This window comes from Elephas maximus, chromosome 7 (assembly GCF_024166365.1).
Source record: "Elephas maximus indicus isolate mEleMax1 chromosome 7, mEleMax1 primary haplotype, whole genome shotgun sequence".
Classification (NCBI taxonomy): Eukaryota; Metazoa; Chordata; class Mammalia; order Proboscidea; family Elephantidae; genus Elephas; species Elephas maximus.
Genome location: NC_064825.1, coordinates 53377148 through 53392641, shown reverse-complemented (window position 1 = coordinate 53392641; position 15494 = coordinate 53377148). Strand labels below are relative to the sequence as shown.

General features: G+C 47.3%; 2 protein-coding genes across 3 annotated transcripts in view; both read right to left on the bottom strand.

Annotated features, from left to right (window-relative positions):
* RRM1 (ribonucleotide reductase catalytic subunit M1) overlaps positions 1–3493 on the bottom strand; it is a 40053-nt gene extending 36560 nt beyond the window's left edge. Inside the window, exon 1 of the mRNA XM_049890013.1 lies at positions 3224–3493. Within this exon, the coding sequence (XP_049745970.1) occupies positions 3224–3242 (19 nt within the window). The 5' untranslated portion in view covers positions 3243–3493. The remainder of the gene's footprint in view (positions 1–3223) is intronic.
* Positions 3494–4636: 1143 nt separating this feature from the next.
* The window catches only part of STIM1 (stromal interaction molecule 1), a 211618-nt gene continuing 200760 nt past the window's right edge, over positions 4637–15494 (bottom strand). The window contains exons 9-13 of one of the 2 annotated variants that reach the window (XM_049890011.1): positions 15302–15402; positions 14795–15030; positions 12981–13073; positions 11232–11298; positions 4637–6554 (exon numbers count right to left, since the gene is read on the bottom strand). In XM_049890011.1, the coding sequence (XP_049745968.1) occupies positions 6041–6554; positions 11232–11298; positions 12981–13073; positions 14795–15030; positions 15302–15402 (1011 nt within the window). In that variant the 3' untranslated portion in view covers positions 4637–6040. The remainder of the gene's footprint in view (positions 6555–11231; positions 11299–12980; positions 13074–14794; positions 15031–15301; positions 15403–15494) is intronic. The other variant, XM_049890012.1, reaches the window with a different exon arrangement.

Sequence of the window (15494 nt, the reverse complement as noted above, 5' to 3'; positions counted from 1 at the left end):
AGCTCCTCAGAAGCCTTTCCTGATTGCCCAATCCAACACTATCTTCTCAGTCATTCTTTATCACATCACCAGGTTTTACTATCTTCATCTCACTAATCACCATCTGAAATTATCTGATTCTTGTTTCTTGTGTACAACTTACTACTCCCATCTACACCAGAATGTAAACTCCACGAGAAAATGGATCCAGCCTGCTTTGTTCATTGCTGAATCCCCAGCACCTAAAAGAATTCCTAGTACCAAGAGGTGCTAAATAAATGTTCTCTAAGTAATTACATGAATAGGCTCCTAAAGCCTATACTTAATCTACCAGAGTATTTATCATATTTTATTGTAATTACTTTTTTATTTGCCTATGTTGCCCATTTGATTTTAAGATCCTCAAAAACAGTAACCAGGTCTGCCTACTCACCACTGTAATCTCAGTGCCCAGCACAAAAGCCAGCACACGAAGTTTTAAAATAATATAGTGGGCCGGAAACAGCATTAGGAAAGAAGGGTAGGCGAAGGAAAGGGGAAGGGAAAGGACCTAGGCTATCAGAGTGCAAACAAATGCTTGAGAAGGTATTATTTCATGAACTTTTGTTTCAGTTCTATGGATATACACGTATACATGTGTATATACTCAGTCATGATATAAAAATGCATTTTCTACTTTGGAATAGAATCCAAAGTTTTGAAAACACTATACTAAATTCCAAAGCACAGTTTACAACTCAGTCGGCTACTTTGTCATTCACTGTAAGTTCTTAACTTTTATTTTTTAACCTTTATCTCCTTGAAGGATATAATACTCCCTCATTAGGAAAAATAGCTCATAAAGCAGATAAGAAAAACTCATCTACTATTCCCTTCTGTTATCTAACAATTTTCAGATGGATTCTTTCTACACCCCTAACAATCGTAAGCTCTCTGAAGATGGAGCTGCCTTCTCCCTCTATTATTTCCTTCACAGTGCTTAACAAGATACCAGCACATTCAATAAATACTTGTAGGCTGACCACCAGGTGCCCTCCTAAATAATTACATTAACAAACACTACAGGAGTTAGTCTGCCATTACACTGACATGGCAAAAATTAGAGGAAAAAAAAGGCAAAGCATATTTAAAAAAAAAAGAGTACAATTTTTAATATTAAGAGGCCTCGCTGAATCAAAGCATAACAGATGCTGAAGTTACACTGGTAGGGCCCAGGGCAGTGAAACATCTGGATCAAATTACATTCTGTGAAAGAATAAGAAACAAAATAAGCCCTGCGTTTTAGAGATTATTGTAGGTACGGCTTTTTAAACTACACTATCCCTAAGTGGACCCAAAAGGTTAAAAGTTCAACAAAGAGGTATCTGAGGTGTTAACTACTCAAGTAATCTATGTCTACAAGTTTTAATTTCATCTTTTTTACAAGACTTATCATAAGAATGTCTTCAAATACCTCTTTCAAAAGGCCTAAAAAACTTTCGCTCACAGGAACAAACCAATAAGGTACCAACAGTTAACGAACTCAGCTATTAAACAAAAAGTTGGAGGTTCGAGTCCACCCAGCCGCACCTTGGGAAAAAGGCCTAGCAATCTACTTCCAAAATACCAGCCACTGAAAATGCTGCAGAGCAGTTCTACTTTGACACATACGGGGTTGCCATGAGTCCAGGTAGACTCAACATCAACTGACTATGTATTTTGGTCTTCAGTCTCATTAGCTAAAATGGAGGGACTGGAGAAATTCAGAGAACAGTGTTCTCATGTACTAAAAACAAAAAGAAGGGCCGCCACTGTCCACCTTTCCATCTCTTCAACGTAGTTAAACCAGTCTGGACAAACCAAATCGGCTACCTGCCTACACAGAGCACTCGTCATATCCTACATTTTGATGTTAATTATTCTCATTAATTCTTTGAACGCTTATTGATAGTAGGTCCTATGCTAAGTGTAGGTAGAAAAGTCCCTGTCTTTGAAATGTTCACAGCCTGATGGACAAAACAGGAACATTTCAGTCAACAACCTGTCTTTGCTGAGTGCCTACAATTTACTGAGTGCCTAAGAGGTTGGCGGTTCAAACCTACCCAGCAGCTCTGCAGGATAAAGACCTGGCAATCTTCTCCTGTAAAGACTACAGCCTGGAAAACTTATGGGCCAGTTCTACTCTGTCAGATGAGTTCACTATGAGTCAAAAATCAACTCATGGTGAAAATCAACCTAACAATTTTGAAATAATTGCTTTAATACAGGCAAGTAGATTTAACTCAAAATTTGTTCATACCTGTCTCATATGGCTCTAAGTGTGTGTTGTTGTTTTACCAACCCGACTAAACCTATTCCAAAGGCAGGGATTTGTCTCCTCTTTGAAGCTCACATAGCCAAGCACTGGGCTGGGCACAAAGGAGACACTCAGCAAGTCTAATGGGAAATTAATGTTGAGCAGGAGTCCAAACCCCTGGCTCTTCCCCGTCCCAGCCTGTCGGAAGATATCTTGGCCATCCTTCAGTATCTCTTCTCGTCAGAAAAACAGACAGGTAGTCCCTGTCTCAAAGTCTCCTTTGGGACTATGCCTGGGGCATATGGCAACACAATCTCCCACAAAGGGCAAACTCCAGGGAACTGTATACTTGCTTTTTTCACTCTACACCTCTATCTCAACCTACGAAACAGCTCAGAAAACTGCCAGGAGCCCGTGTAAGGTACAGAATCCCTTCTTTCCTAGCTCCTCGACGTGCCTAGGACAGCTTACCAACCCCAAAGTTTTCAAATAAACCTTTCAAATAAAACTCTAGTGTCAGCTACGGGTTCGAACCCTGGCCTCATTATCAACTAACGGGGTGACTTTGGGCCAGTCACCGAACCTCTCTCCAAGCTTCAGTTTCTTCATTTGCGAAGCGGAGCTAGTAATCCCTACCTCAGAGCCTCGTGGTGAGGAATAAAATAAAGCCTGTAAAGTGCTGGGCGCACACAGCAACTACTGGATAAAGTGTAGGGGCTGTTCTTTTGAAATGCAGCAGGATGACAAAGCCGAAGGGCGCAGACTGAACGTCCAAGGGAGGATGGGGGGCAGGCTGATCGAAGACAGAAGGCCGCGCAGGCTGACAGGGCGGGAAGCAACGGCGGGAAGGGCGGGAAGCGGCGGCGGCGGCGGCGGTGGGTAACGGCGTCCCTTTTCTCCCCTCCCCACACACCGCGTCCTCTTTCTGCCTTCCCCACCCACCCTGCCGCCCCTTCCCCGGCCTCTCACCTCGCTTAATCACATGCATCGCAGCTACTGGCTGAGGTGCTGAGAGACTGGACTCGGGACTGCAGCTGAGGCGTTGACGAGATGGCGAAGGTGGCACAGTGCGAAGTGTCGTGCTCCAGGGACTGCTGGAAAGGGGCTCAGGATGGGCAGGAACTGGAGCTGGGGACAGACAGCACTCTCCTCACCAGAGCAGAGGCGCGGCAATCTGAATCCCCTTCCCGCTCCCGCTACCCGTGACGCAAAACCGGCGCGACGGAGCTCGAATGACGCTACTCGACACGTTCAATACCCGGGGCCGGATGGGCAGGACCAGCGGGTTGCCCGAATAGCCGTCATATTGAGTATGGGCAGAGCGCAGGAGACTGCGCCTGTCCTGCGGCCACATTGATTGTGAATATTCCCGGCAGGAACGCTGTTCTCCCGCCGCCATGCAGAGTGTGGGCAAAGCCGTAAGGCCCCGCAGCAGCGCACGGCACGCAGGGCTCGTCAGGCCCTCCCGCCAAAACAAGACGGGGATCAAATATTTTTAAGATAACAACAAAAATCCCAGCATCCAAAATATATTTCCTCGTTTTGATGACTATTCCGTTATGATAACCCGAGACTGCAGTCCGACGTGGGCTCTAGCCTAGGATCTACAACCGGGGGCAGTTGGGAGCCCTACGGCTATTAGGTTGGCCAGAAGCTTGTCATTCAGTAGGGTTGGAAGAGAATCTTACTAGGTCAAAGACGTTTGGATTTTATCTTGAAGGAAATGAGAACCCTGGGAGAGTTTTAAACAGGGTAGGGCCAAGGCCCATTTGCTTTTAGAGCTCTCCAGTGGATAAAAATGGCAGGTGGCAAAGACAAGGTCAGCTATAAGGCAGTTGTTGCTTTGTGGAGGTAGAATGGCTACCCCTTGGAGAGTGTTTGAATCTGGGGACTAAAACAGAAGCCTAATATACAAGGCTTATGTACAAGTTTCTGATCTTGGCTACACAAACTGCTTTTTATGAAATCTCATCTGTGGCATTCCCTCACTAAAATCTTTCATTGGTTCCTCAGTGCCCTGTACATGTAGCCCAAGCTCCCTATGAGGTAATTCTACTAAAGGTGTAGGAGGCCATAGACGAAGCTGTAAGATAATTGCGGTCAAGATGGCCCAGAAATAGGGATATCAGATTTAGCAAATAAAAACATTGTCCCAGTATTGCATGGTACATGATTGTACTAAAAATTGTTTATCTGAATGTAAACTTTAACTGGGCATCCTGTATTTTATCTTGTAATCCTACCCAGAAAGCTTCTGAGTATATACATTCAAGTTTTACTTTCCCATTGACAGTGGAGGATTAGTCTTTTCTTCATCCCCTGCCTGCTATGCCCCAGAGAGCACGAAGAACACAAATGAGAGTCAAAGCCAGCACAGGTTAAAATCTCCTACATGCTTTATTGGACTTCAAAGAGTCTTATGAAATGGCACAGAAAAACCCACATGAGAGGGTCCAGAGGGTACAAGGCAGTTTGCAACCTAGCACCCTCCTAAGACCAGCCCCAGGTACCCCCATCCCAGGCCCCAAATAGGATCCCAGGGTAGGGGCATGACATGGAGTGGGGCAGAAGGAAAATACCTTTACAGCCATAGCAAAAACAGGTAAGGGAGGGGGTTGTCTAGAGGCTGGGAAGGGAGAGGGGAGTGGTCACACAGCCACCTTCACCAACACCATCTTCCTTAGCCAACCCTTCCCCAAACTGCTTGTCTCCTTTTGGAGCCTCTGGCCCAGGCTATGCAGAAACATGAAAATGGGATCTGACAAGGGGAGTATGTGGTGCAGGCACTTGGGAAATTCAGATTTCTTTTTTCACTTTTAAACTGTTTTGGTTCAAATGCAACAGCATCATTGCCCAAAAGCTACAGGGCCCCATTGGAGCCCTATGTCATGGCTGTGGCTCCCATGGCCAGGCAGCCAATTGTCCTGAGCCCCAGAAGTATTGGTACTTGGGGAGCATTAGGGCAGCACCTCTTAGAGACAAACCCTCTTGCAGTGTGAGTAAGCAGGGGGAAGAGGGTGGCAGGTGTGGGTGAAAGAAAGGTGACTGCCTTGTAGCACACAGGTCTGGCATCTACTCATCCTCCAACTAAGAGAGGTCTCTCCCTATCCATTCTCTAGCCTGGCCTCTCTTCAAAAGTCTTTGGTGGCTTGTTCCCTGGAGTTGGCTTCACTTCCCCATGGATCTTTGGAGACCTGAGGGAGCTCCAGGCAGAGGTTCCTTCAGGTCCACCACACTCCCAAAGAACAAACCCCAAAGATTAGGCCCTAGGTCCTAGCCCCAGTCTGGGGCAAAAAGAACCATCGTGGTGGGGTGGGACTGATCTGAGACACAAGCGTCAGAAGTTACTCCACGTATCTTCCCCAAAGCTGCTAGGGGAAGTTGAGGAGTAGAGGAGGGGAGGGGCCTGGAAGCAGAAGACAGAGAGAAACAAGAAACCAAACCTCAAAACTGGGACAGCAGAGGCAAAAGCTGGACCCCAGAGGTGGAGCTGAGAGCTGAGGAGGTGGAGGGGAGAGCAACTAAGACATGCACTGAAGTGGAGAGGGAGTGACAGCAGCAGCCCATGGGTGGAAGGAAGTCAGGGCAGGCAGGCCATGGTGGTCAGTTAATAAATAATGTTGAAGGACCCAAGGACAAGGGGAGTGGGTATGTACAGTGCCCAGGCCCCTGGGCCAGCCCCTCCCATGCCCCACTCTAGGGCCTTGGTATCTTGGGGGTAGGGGATGGAGAGGCAGAAGATCCAGAAAAGGACAAGCTGTCCCACCACTACCACCCCAATCCTGCCTACTTCTTAAGAGGCTTCTTAAAGATTTTGAGGGGAAACTTCTTCCGGCCTGGGCTGGAGTCTGTCTCCTCGCCAATGGAGCCGTTATCCTCCTCAGCCACAGCCTTCTTGCCAGCTAGGTGGGGAATGCGTGTATTTCGGCTGGCTTGCAGGGCTCGGGTGTCCCCAACTGAAGACAGCATGTCTGGGTCTAGGGGACTAGGGCTGTGAGAACGGGAAGAATCCAAACGTGGTGAGCCACTAGGTGGGGCTGAGGGGCTCAGCTCCATCAGGCTGTGGGCCTTATCCAGCCCATGGTTCGGCACCAGTAGTGCCTTGGCCAGGGCAGGGCTGTCAGGCAGTTTCTCCAACAGAGACCCTGGGTGGACCCCCTCAATCGGCCGGTGGCTGCCATTGGAAGTCATGGTACTGATAGCCTCATCTGCAGCACGGACCATCTGAGGAGGCTTGGGGGCCACTCGCTGGCGGTCACTCATATGGAGGGAGGACTCCGAATCGGAATGGGTCAAATCCCTGCAAGACACCGGGAAGAGAGAAAGAAAAGGACACACACAGGATAGGAGACAGGGAAAGAGTTGAGGAAGAGAAAAGGACAATATGAGAAGACAAGGACAGGGCAGGATAATGAGGATGGAAAGAGGGACAGAAGAAAGAAAATAGAATGAACAGGTAGGTGGGAAGGAGAGAGGAAAGAGGAACAGAAGGAAGGAAGTTGAGCAGGCCAGAGGTACAAGATAAGAGGAGACAGGAAGAGAGAATGGGGATAGATTGAATAAGAGACCGTAGAATTGGGGAGGGAGAAGAGCAAAAGGAAAAGCAGATAGATATAAGAAGGACCAAGGGGTGAAAGGAAAAAAAAAAAAAGGGAAAGTGAGGGGAGAGAAGAGACAGACAATAAGAAACAAAAACAAATGTCATTATATGATCATCTGCCTGGCAAAGGGCTCTCCTGCTGAATGCCCAAGCCCTAAGTTGGTGCAATTATAAGCTTAAATCCTATAGGTGTCCTTCTCAATAAAATATCCTCCTTCCCATAGCTGGCTCAATTTCTTAGGACTCAAACCTAAGCTAACACAGAACCATCTATTTCTGACCCACCTCTAAGCCACCATTTCCAATGGCTTCCTCCCCCACCTATTTCTGTCACCCTGGGATACATCCAGCTCTGGGCCAGGCCCCAAGGAACAGGGCACATGCAGTCAGTGGGCCTGACCCAGGCTAGGAAGGAGAAAGAATAGCCTTGCAAACAATCCCTTGCCAACCCGGAAAGGCCAGGATGCTGACACTTCCAACCCTCTCATAGGACTCAAATGAGGTCACAGAGAAAAATGTTGTAAGAGTAGAAACAGTACTCTGTGGTGGCAGCAGGAAGGGTGGGGTGTCTTTCAGAGCTCTGCTGACAGAGAGACTATAGGAAGGTGTAGAAAGACAGGCATTGGCCTTTAAGAGGCAGTGGTTCAGACGAACTCTGGGAGTCTAGATTTCCATCTGGTTCGATTTCCATCTCTGCCTGAGGTTTGCTATGTGATCTTGGACAAGTCATCTAACTTTGCTGGTCCTCAATTTTGGCCAAATGAAGATAATATCAATTCAGTGCTTTTGCAAGACTTTTCAGAGTATCTAATATGTTGGCAACTGGGTTTTTTTTTTTTTTTTTAATATGTTGGCAAAGCACTTGTAAATGTAGAAAGTATTGAGGGAATGAAGATGATGAGGCCAGTCAAGCTGGAAGGGGGCTGCATGTGGGCGAGTCACAAGGGGCTTCTTTTTGCAAGGCTTGAGTTATGGGGACATGCCACTGCACACTGGACATGCACACGCAGAGGCTTAACTAGGAACTTGAGACCCTTTAAGTGGCTGGCTGTTCCTAAGAAGGCTATGAACTAGTTCTGGATGCCACCCCCTACTGCCTCTACAGACAAAAGGGTAGATATATGGAGGTCCTGAAACCTGTCCATGAACCCTCCTTCTGCTTCCCAGAGGCCTGAGAACCCATGGCAGGGGCAGAGGATGGGGCTAAGGGAAATGTTTAAACATGTGAGTCAGGAGGCCAAAGGAAAGGAGTCATGAATGGGAGAGGAGAGTACCACAGGATCTGCAAAGAAGGATGCTGAAGGCTGGAAGCCAGGAGGGCACTGGGGCCCTGAAATGAGCAAAAGCATGGGGTTAGCTCATAGCTGTTGCAGATTTAAGTCTTAGTAGGAAACAACTAACTAAGCAGCCACCCTGTGGGCCAGTACCTTCCTCGAGACATGGGAGAGCAGAGAGAACGATTCCAGCTCCTACCTCTCTTCTACAAACACTGTTCCAGCCACATATTCCAGCATTTACCAATATTCAGTCTCCTACTTGATCTCATACATCTAATACCATCCTGGATTCTACAAAAGTGTACCCTGTCTACCTGTGCCCCAAAATGATCCTCTCCATCTCCTGTCTTCTCCACACACACAAAGCACTGAGCAAGGTGTCAAGGAAATTCTGGGGAACAACTGCACAAGGAGAAAGGGCCCTCTAAGCTGAGGAGGTGAGGATCCTAGAAACCTAGCTTTGTAACATCAAGGAAGAGAGGTCAAGAGGCTGAGGCCCTCCCAGCCTAACTCCTCCTGGCCTGCAGCTACATTTGGTCTTCATTCCCATCCCCCTATACCTCCATGTCTCCCTTATCAACTAAAAAGCTGAGACGTCCAAGGCAAGAGAAGAACCTGGGAGGAAACCTGAGTAGGTATAGAAGGGAAAAGGCCAACTAGTGCAGGCTCACCTTCCTTCCCTGAATCTTTGAGACCATTCAGGCCAAGGGTGTCCCTCCCCAAAGGCTGGGCTGCCTTAGGTTCCCATCCCCAAGCTACTAACCTTACTAGAGAGCCTGTTTGCCTTTAGAGCCGATCCTCTGATGCATGGTGCAAAAGAAAATTAAGCAGTGAACAGGCCAGGTGGACGCAGGCACCTTCCCACCCCTCCTCCCCTCTGCCCTCAGCTTAGTTCTGGAGGCACGAGATTCCAGGCCCCAACCCCATTCAGCCCTCTCCGTCTGTACTGGGAGGAGCAGTCGCCCTGCCTAGGCTTTTGGATGAAAATGAGGATGAGAGTGAAGATGAATAGCTCTGCCGAGTGATGACCCTAGTAAAGGCAGCCCTTCTGTGGAAGAGAAAGGAACAAGCCCCCAGGGATAACTATCCAGAGGTTCAAGGGTCAGAGTGACAGAGGTTGGTACCAGAGTGAGGCAGGACCAAAAGGAAGCAACAGGGAAAGCAAGCTACAGCCCAGAGGCCAGGACTGATTATGATCACAACTTCAGAGAAGAGAGGTCCTTCCAGGGGAGAGGGACTTTCTGAGGGTCCCCTAAGCTTGTTCCAGGCAAGGTCAAGGCTACTATTCCTGACTGCAGCCTAGCATTTTGAGGTATTAGCAGGGAAAGTCCTTGCACTGGGAGAAAGTCTTTCACCAATTCTTTTGCAGGTCACTTATTCAGACTTTGTAGAAGGACAAAACTGTCCAACAGAGTGTCCTAGGATGGAAAAACAAGTTGTAGTTTGTGTTCTGCTCCTAATTAGCTATGAGACTTGGGGGGAAATTTTAACCTTTCAGAATGAGTATTTTAATTCCTACCCTACCTGTAAATTTTTCTTGTCCAAAGCCAAAATTACCTCCCCGCCAAACCTGTTTCCTCTCTTCTTTTCCCTAACTCCCTGAACGGTATTACATCCATTCAGTCACCCAAGCTACAAAGGTGAGTGTCATCCTAGATTTTTCTCTCTCCTTCATCCTCTGAAGCCAGCCACCAAATTAATCCTCTCTTCCACCCCAAAACCTTGTTACCTTCCCTACTGGTCTACTGCCAGTTAAACGGTTACCATTGAGTCAATCCAATCATGGCGACCCCATGTGTGTCAGAGTGGAACTGTGCTCCATAGGGGTTTCAATGGCCGATTTTTCGAAAGTAAAACTAGGCCTTTCTTCCGAGGCACCTCTGCATAGACTCAGAACCTCCAATCTTTTGGTTAGCAGCTAGGTGTGTAATGGCTTCTATATTCCTGCAGTCTCTTCCTCCAACCCCTTCTTTGTACATGCCACTGAAACGGTATTTCTAAAATGCAAATCTGACCAATTGCCTTTCTTTTAGAAACCTTTTTGCAGCTCTCCATCTCTTAAAGGGTAAAGGCCAAAGCCCTTAGCCTTTCAGGGCTCTTCATCATTCTAGCCTCATCTGCAACCCCTTCCCACCAAAGCATCCCAATGTTCTAGCCTCACATATATCATATTCTCTTGAATCTCCATGCCTCTGCACATGTTTCCTCTACCTAAAATACTCTTTCTTCTTTCCCTACACACAAGGTGTTGGCACAAATGTCATCGCTTTCATGAAGTGTTCCATCCCAGGTGCATACTGTTAGTCATTCCCTCCTCAACACCCCCACAGCACTTATCCAATTGTTCCATAATTATTTATGTACTTCTCCCAGACCAGACTGTGGTCAGTGATGGGACTGCACAGAGTAAAAAAAAAAAAAAAATTTTTTTCTTTTTTTTGCACAGAGTAGATACCAACAAATGTTTGCTGAAGAAGTAAACGAACTGGGGGCTCCACTTATATAATTGACGTGAAAGTGTGTATTTTAGTCCAAAGTGCTATAGGGCTGAGAGGAAGGGGGGCTGTTATTCATTTTTAGAGGCAGCAAACTCCAGACTGACAAAGCAGGGGAGAAAGGTGTAGGGAGTTATGCTGCTCTTAGGAAGGAATCTCAGAACAAGGAAAGGACAGGACAAGGAGAAGATTCCCCATTACACACATACTCACAACTGACCAAGCAGCAGCCAGCAGACAGAAAACAAGGTAAAAACAGCAGAAAGGGAGGGAAGGGAAGAAAGGAAGAGAAGAGAGACAGCTGATACCCCAAGCTCTCTGAATGCCCAGGCATCACAGCGGTGCTATCAGAAGGGGGTGGGTCAGGGTAGGCCTCCATCTGGAGGAAATAGGAAGTGCTGTGGTGGTAATAGACAGGGTGGACATGGACGGTGTTGATGGTGGTGTTGGTGGTGGTGGAAGAGCAGCAGGAAGAAGAAGCAGAGGCAGATGGAGGGCTGGTCCCGTGGCCTTCAGAACTGAAAGACTGTCCAGATGAAAAGCTGCGCATTCGCCGCAGAGATACCCGGCTTGTCAAGAAGTGGCCAGCCTCACCCTCTACCAACCTCTGAGATCCTAGGCCATGTTGTGGTTCCGTCAGGCGCTGCCGGACACTGCTCTGCAGGCTGGGGGCTGCAAGGAGAGTGAAGAAAGTGTGAGGAAGGACAGGATTTGGGCTGTCAGGCAAACAGGGTTGCCCATGGAGAAATGCCTGCTGGAGACCACTCTGGGCCTTTGGTGCCTAATCTGGAGAATGCGGCACCTCCTCCCAGAAACCTCCCACCAAGGGTCCTGAAAGGAAGGGGAAATTGAAGATGAGGTGCTCAGGTCAGTTTTAGTGGCAATTCCAATGGAAGGAGACCTAAGATCAATGTTACTATAAAGGGAAGTGGCAAGGCAGTTAGTGGGAGAACACAGGCAAGGGAGGGTAGGATAGGGGCTTGGGGCAAGGTCCGGGAGAGCACTAAGAACCAGCCTTTTTAGAAAGCCAACCTCAGATAATAATTCACAACTTCGACCAGGATCTGTATACAAACACATGCATCACATCACTTAATAACTGTATGAAAGTAAACATAAAGGTGGAACAATGAAAGAATAATATCCAGTTGCTGGAAGACTAGAGAGCTATTAAAAATGATGCTTATGAAAAGATTTTAAGAACATGGGAAATACCTATTAAAATGCAAAGTTGAAAAAAAAAAAACAGGATACAAAATCATATGTAATAGAAAAACCTTGAGCTTTGGAGTACAAGAGTCTAGAGCTTGAAACCAAGCCTTTCCACTTTCTAGTTGTGTGACCTTGAGCAACTTACTTCTACATTCTGAGCCTATTTCCAAATTTATAAAATCCCGCAGGGTTGTTTTGAAGGTTCTATACAATATGTTTAAAGTACATGACACAGTTTTGCTGGCACTTAATAAATGGTAGTGGTTATTATCTTTTTTTCACTGAAAGAGAAGATGCTGAAATACAGCAAAATGGATGCCTTTCTTCTGCTCATATTTACTCTTATTTATTTTCCAAATTTCACCCAATAAGCATGTAAACAACAAACAACCAGCTCTTGGATCAATGCTGCAAGTCAGACTCTTAGAAGATGAAGGTCACCATGCCCAGTGAAGGGCACCAAGTAACTCAGGAATGTGATAGAGCTCATCCCCAAGGGGATCCCCTGGGCTCACTCCTAGCTGCAGCTTAAAAGAGAACTCAGACTTTTGTTCTTTCTTCTCTACCCTGATAGATAGGTCACCCTGCCTTCTCCCTACAGGTGGGAGAATGGGCCAGGTTACAAGGGTGCAGGAGCCTTGAAAGGGCCACCAGGGAAAGAGCACAATTCCGTGGTGATGGAGAGTTGAGGTGGCAGGGCTTTGATGGCTGGTGGCTTTCAAGGCATGAAAAGAAGGCTGAAGGGTAACAGAAAGCATGGAAAAGGTAGGGGATGAGGGAGAAAGAAGAAGAAAACAAGGAGGAAGGGGAAAAACATGAAAAAAAGAAAAGAGGAGGGTGATCTCTCCTTCCCTCTCTCCATCCCAGCCCAGCTGAAGAAGGGCCATCAGGATATCTGCCTAGCTGGGCTGAAGGGAGAAGCCTAAGCCTTCTGTCACCATGGGTGCTCTCTCTCTTGCCCTCAGCTGATCAGGCTGATTCTTCTTGCCCCCGAACCCTCCTTGCAGTTAGTAGGGACAGTGCTGAGGGATAGGGGAAGCAGGCAGAGGTGTAAGGCAGGCAGGAAAGGGGCCCGTGGGGTAGGAGTGTTGGTTTAGTCCCAAAAATGGGAAAAACAAAAGCCCCAAAGGGGCTCCTCAAACCCGGGTATTTCCAGAGGGACTGATCATCCGAGCCGGCGGATGCAGAGCAGAGAGAGCGGTCACTGAACCTACGCCCCATCAGCCAGGCAGCATCTAGGGTCCAACAGCCAGGCCAAAAGGAGAAGAGAATCTGATTTACAGAGGGCTTCAGCCTGTCCATCAATGGGGTAAGGGAAGGGCCAGGGGACAAGGAGCGGGTAGTTCAGAGCTAATAAAGGTCCCTCCCCCAACCTGGAGAACGTAGGAGCCTTTAGATCAGTAAGACAGAAGCACGCACTGCCTGTCACTGATCCTAACCCTGTTAGGTCTTTTGGCTAAGAGTCTGATCAGGGAGGCAAAGATGCTTGGCCAGGGGCAAAGAATCATTGAGGAAACTTACAAATAAATCCTGTCTGGAGCAGGAATCTGGCTTTCTGAAAGTGAGCCCCTAGCCTAGCCCCAGCTTTCTGCCATCTCCCTGTACTGGTGGGATAAGGGCCTGCGACAACAGCTTTTCCATAAAAGCCTATTCTATTTACCTGTAATTATGCTTGTTAAGGAAGAGGGTCAGCAAAAAAGAAGAAGACCCTCAATGAGATGGATTGACACAGTGGCTGCAACAATGGGCTCAAACATAGCAGCGATTGTGAGGATGGCACAGGATCGGGCAGCGTTTTGTTCTGTTGTACATAGGGTTGCTATGAGTCTGAATCGACTTGATGGCACCTAACGACAACATTTACCTATAAGAGCCTTGGGTCTAAAGAAAATTCAACTGTGAGTCAGTAAGGGAAAATTCCCTTCATTCACTAAAGAACTTCCATGGGTGTTATCCCTTTTGGCACTGCTCTACTCAGCCCTCACCACACGCAGGGGAGAGGAGAGGCAAGACCCAGGACAGAGGAGGGGAGGTCCAAGAGTTCAGGTGGGAAGCCAGACATGCTTATGCAGGAGATTCCTCCTGGGCAAGAATGCCTCTCCGGCTTGGAAGACTTAGGTCTCTATCGCTTTAAGGGACTATATACTTCATGGGGCGTCACACAAAAAGGCAAAGAAAAAGACAGACACCATTCCACTCACCTACTTTAGCAATTAAAAATACCCAAAAAAAAAAAAACCCACTGCCATCAAGTTGATTCCAACTCATAGCGACCCTATAGGTCAGAGTAGAACTGTCCCATAGAGTTTCCAGTGAGTGCCTGGTAGATTGGAACTGGCGAGCTTTTGGTTAGCAGCCATAGCTTAACCACTACACCACCAGGGTTTCCAGCAATTAGGAATAAGGAACATAAGATAAAAACAAACAAATGCCATAAATAGTCAAAATGAATGCCATATTTACATTATAAACCACTAAAGGAGACTGGAAACCCTGGTGGTGTAGTAGTTAAGTGCTACAGCTGCTAACCAAAAGGTTAGCAGTTCAAATCCATCAGGCATTCCTTGGAAACTCTATGGGGCAGTCCTACTCTGTCCTACAGGGCCGCTATGAGTCAGAATCGACTTGACAGCAACGGGTAATAGAGATTATCTTTATAAAGGTAGATAGGAGAAAAAGGAAGATAAAGAGATAAAGAAAAACAAAGAGTGAAGGGAGACACATATAACACAATAGACCCAGAGAGGCAGACAGAGCATACAGCAAGGAAAATCAGCAAAAAGACCATTATAAAAAAATACCCTGATGCAACTGAGCTTTATTAACCAAGACCATGAGTTATACTATCGTACTTGGTATCTGCCTCATGTGCTATTTAGCTGCAGCAGAGACCAAGGACTTATCAACCTGTGCGTCAAAGGCTCCTTCCCTCACCCCCACGGAAGAGGTCACCTACACTGAATGGACAAGGGTGACACAATCTCCTCATCCATATCATCCACGTCGTCAGTCATGATGAAGTGGGCAGGGTTGGGGCGGGTGCTGCCCATCCAGCTGGGGTCTATGTTGAGGGCAGCCACCAGTGAGTGGATGCCAGGGTTATTGACAATCTGAAAGCCACAGAGGATCTCGATCTGTTGCCAGCGGTGCAGGCGCTCTCGCAGTGCTGCTGTCACCTCACTCAGTGCTTGCCTGAAGACAAATGAAAGAGAATTGCAGGCATGGGCTGAATGGAAGCCCCAAGAAAAATGAGGGCTCTTCTTGGAGGAACAAGTTCGGAAGATACAATGTGGATCAGAAAAACAACAGAATCATAAACTTAAGAGCTAGGTGAGAGCTGAACAAGGGCTACAGCAGGAGAACAGAGCTGTCCTTCCAACAGTGAATGAATAGAACTGGGATTAGAAACCCTGTAGATCCCCAAAGCTCTGAGGATGGTACAGGCATTGCCAGAGCTACTTACTTAGCTGTTAGGATTTTATGATCCACGTCATCCAGGGAAGAGCTGTGGGCAACGTGGAAGGTGCCAAAGAGAGTGTTTCTCTTCTTTTTTATCTTCTCAGCCTGCAAAGATGAGACCCCCAGCTTAAGGAGAGCAGGGATTAGAGGTTAGAAGAAATGAGAAAGGCCCTTCTATGACTGGGTTCCCCTCCTCC